General features: G+C 49.2%; 1 protein-coding gene across 1 annotated transcript in view; it reads right to left on the bottom strand.

Annotated features, from left to right (window-relative positions):
• The window catches only part of ADARB2 (adenosine deaminase RNA specific B2 (inactive)), a 235,975-nt gene that overhangs the window by 139,131 nt on the left and 94,834 nt on the right, over window positions 1–2,010 (bottom strand). Inside the window, exon 3 of the mRNA XM_046677998.1 lies at window positions 1,291–1,379. Within this exon, the coding sequence (XP_046533954.1) occupies window positions 1,291–1,379 (89 nt within the window). The remainder of the gene's footprint in view (window positions 1–1,290; window positions 1,380–2,010) is intronic.

The following is a 2,010-nucleotide window of genomic DNA, read 5'->3' as shown; positions in this document are numbered from 1 at the left end:
TCTGTGTGTGTGTGTGTGTGTATATCTGTGTGTGTGTGTGTATATATATCTGTGTGTGTGTGTGTGTGTATTCCAGATTTCTGAAGTGGCTCTCCATGAACTAAGTCCTAAACTTTGCAGTTTAGACCATGAGAAGACAGAAAGCACCGTTTGTCAAGGTTCCACTGGACCATGTGCTGTGTTGAGGAAGGAGAACCACGTTCTGACCCCAAGTGGACTTTCCTCTCACCCTCTCTGCCTTTGCTTCCTCATCGAGGAATGGGGCATCAAGCTGGAACATCCCCAAGGTTTGCTCGCTTCTGACATTCGGTGATTTCACGACTTTGCTTTTGTGGAATAAGCCAGGGTTATAACCTCAGTTTCCTGTCTTGTTGATAATTATGTTGTCTGGGAAGGGAATGTGTTGTGTTTCTTAAAAGCTGATGGCAAAATGGACAATATTTCCACTGTTGCTTCTTGGTCAAAACAACGATGCTAACGACCACCAGTAGACATCTGCCACCTCCCCCTCCCGGGACAGCCAGCACGTCCTTAACTCCCTTTGGTGGAAAAGGTGAACCATCTGTTAGGTGATGTGGAAATGCAAGAGGAGTCCACGTGGTCCCAAATGCCTCATCCCCCTCGTTTAAAAGCTTGGCAATGTGTTCCACCCAGAGTAGCTGTGACGCACGCCAGACACGCCCAGGACTCTCTCCCGCACACACACCAGCCCTGTCTCCTCCGGGGTCTCCCCAGACTCTGAGCAGGGGAGGCTGTTCAGATCCCCTCCCTCAAACCAGGATTTTCTGTCCCCACACCACACTGCCTTGGTGTCTCTCCAGTTTCAAGTGCCAGAAGTGCTGCCTCCACAGGCGGGCCCCCCTCCAGCTCTCTCCTTGTTAAATGATTGTACAAACTGTTCAGAGAGACTGTGCTCATTTTTCTTATTCCTTTGCTTTTGGGTTTGAAGGGGAAAACAAAGGGAAGAGAGGACGGATAGTGCCAGGAAACTTTTTTTCTACAGTCCCTGGAGTTCTCAATCACACGGTTACTGCCAATATTTTCCTACCACTCAGGTGAGGACGGGATTCCAGGCGGGGATGGGATTCCAGGCAAGGATGGGTTTCCAGGTGGAGAAGGGATTCTTGGTGGGGAAGGGATTCCGGGGGGGAAGGATTCTGGGTGGGGATGGGATTCCGGGTGGAGAAGGGATTCCGGGTGGGGATGGGATTCCGGGTGGGGAAGGGATTCCGGGTGGGGATGGGTTTCCAGGTAGGGATAGCATTCCAGGTGGGGCTGGGATCTGCTTACTGAGAGTGTCTTCATCCTCGGTGTTTGTGGCCCCGGGGCTTAAGTGCTTGAAGGGAGCGATGAAGGCTGACAACATGCTTACTTTGTCTGGAAAGAAAAGAAGAAGAGGAAACGCACTTTTGACATCAAGTTTCAGAAAAACTCAGCGCTTTTACGTGTTCTTATTACCAAGAGTGTGGACAAGGGAGGTTGAAAGGTCACTTTGGTTGCAGCCACTTCATTCTGGTTCAGTCTTTTATTGCATTTCTGACAGCATTTTATCAAACTCCTCTCTCCCTTCAATTTTAAACTTCATGATTTCCATCTTCCTTCTTTTCTTATTTTTGGCATCTCCCTCCTCTAGTTCCTTGTCCCTCAAAACTTGGGGTCATCATCTTGGGGCAACCACCTTGCTTAAGCGTACAGGATGCTGGGTGGGCAGAGCCTGCAGACGGGGGTCATTTCACAGACAGGAACTAAGGCAAGTAGAAAATTCTGCAGTTAAACGAGAATCGTGCAAATAAAGCCAAGACTGTTTTTCCCATTAGTGGAGAACTTGCTTTGTGGGCTTCAAGTGCATGAAAAAGTAGAATGATCAAAACTGTAAAATCTCCTTAGTGCATGTTTGAGCAGAAGGAGTAGGGGGAGGAGGAGGAATGTCTGGTGGAGAAGGAGCTGAGGGCTCTGAGCGGTTCTTCCCGGTAAAGGGACATACAATTGAAGCAGGGAAAGGAGTCCTGG

Source organism: Equus quagga, chromosome 12, assembly GCF_021613505.1.
Source record: "Equus quagga isolate Etosha38 chromosome 12, UCLA_HA_Equagga_1.0, whole genome shotgun sequence".
Taxonomy (NCBI): domain Eukaryota; kingdom Metazoa; phylum Chordata; class Mammalia; order Perissodactyla; family Equidae; genus Equus; species Equus quagga.
This window is presented reverse-complemented; position numbering and strand designations above follow the sequence as displayed.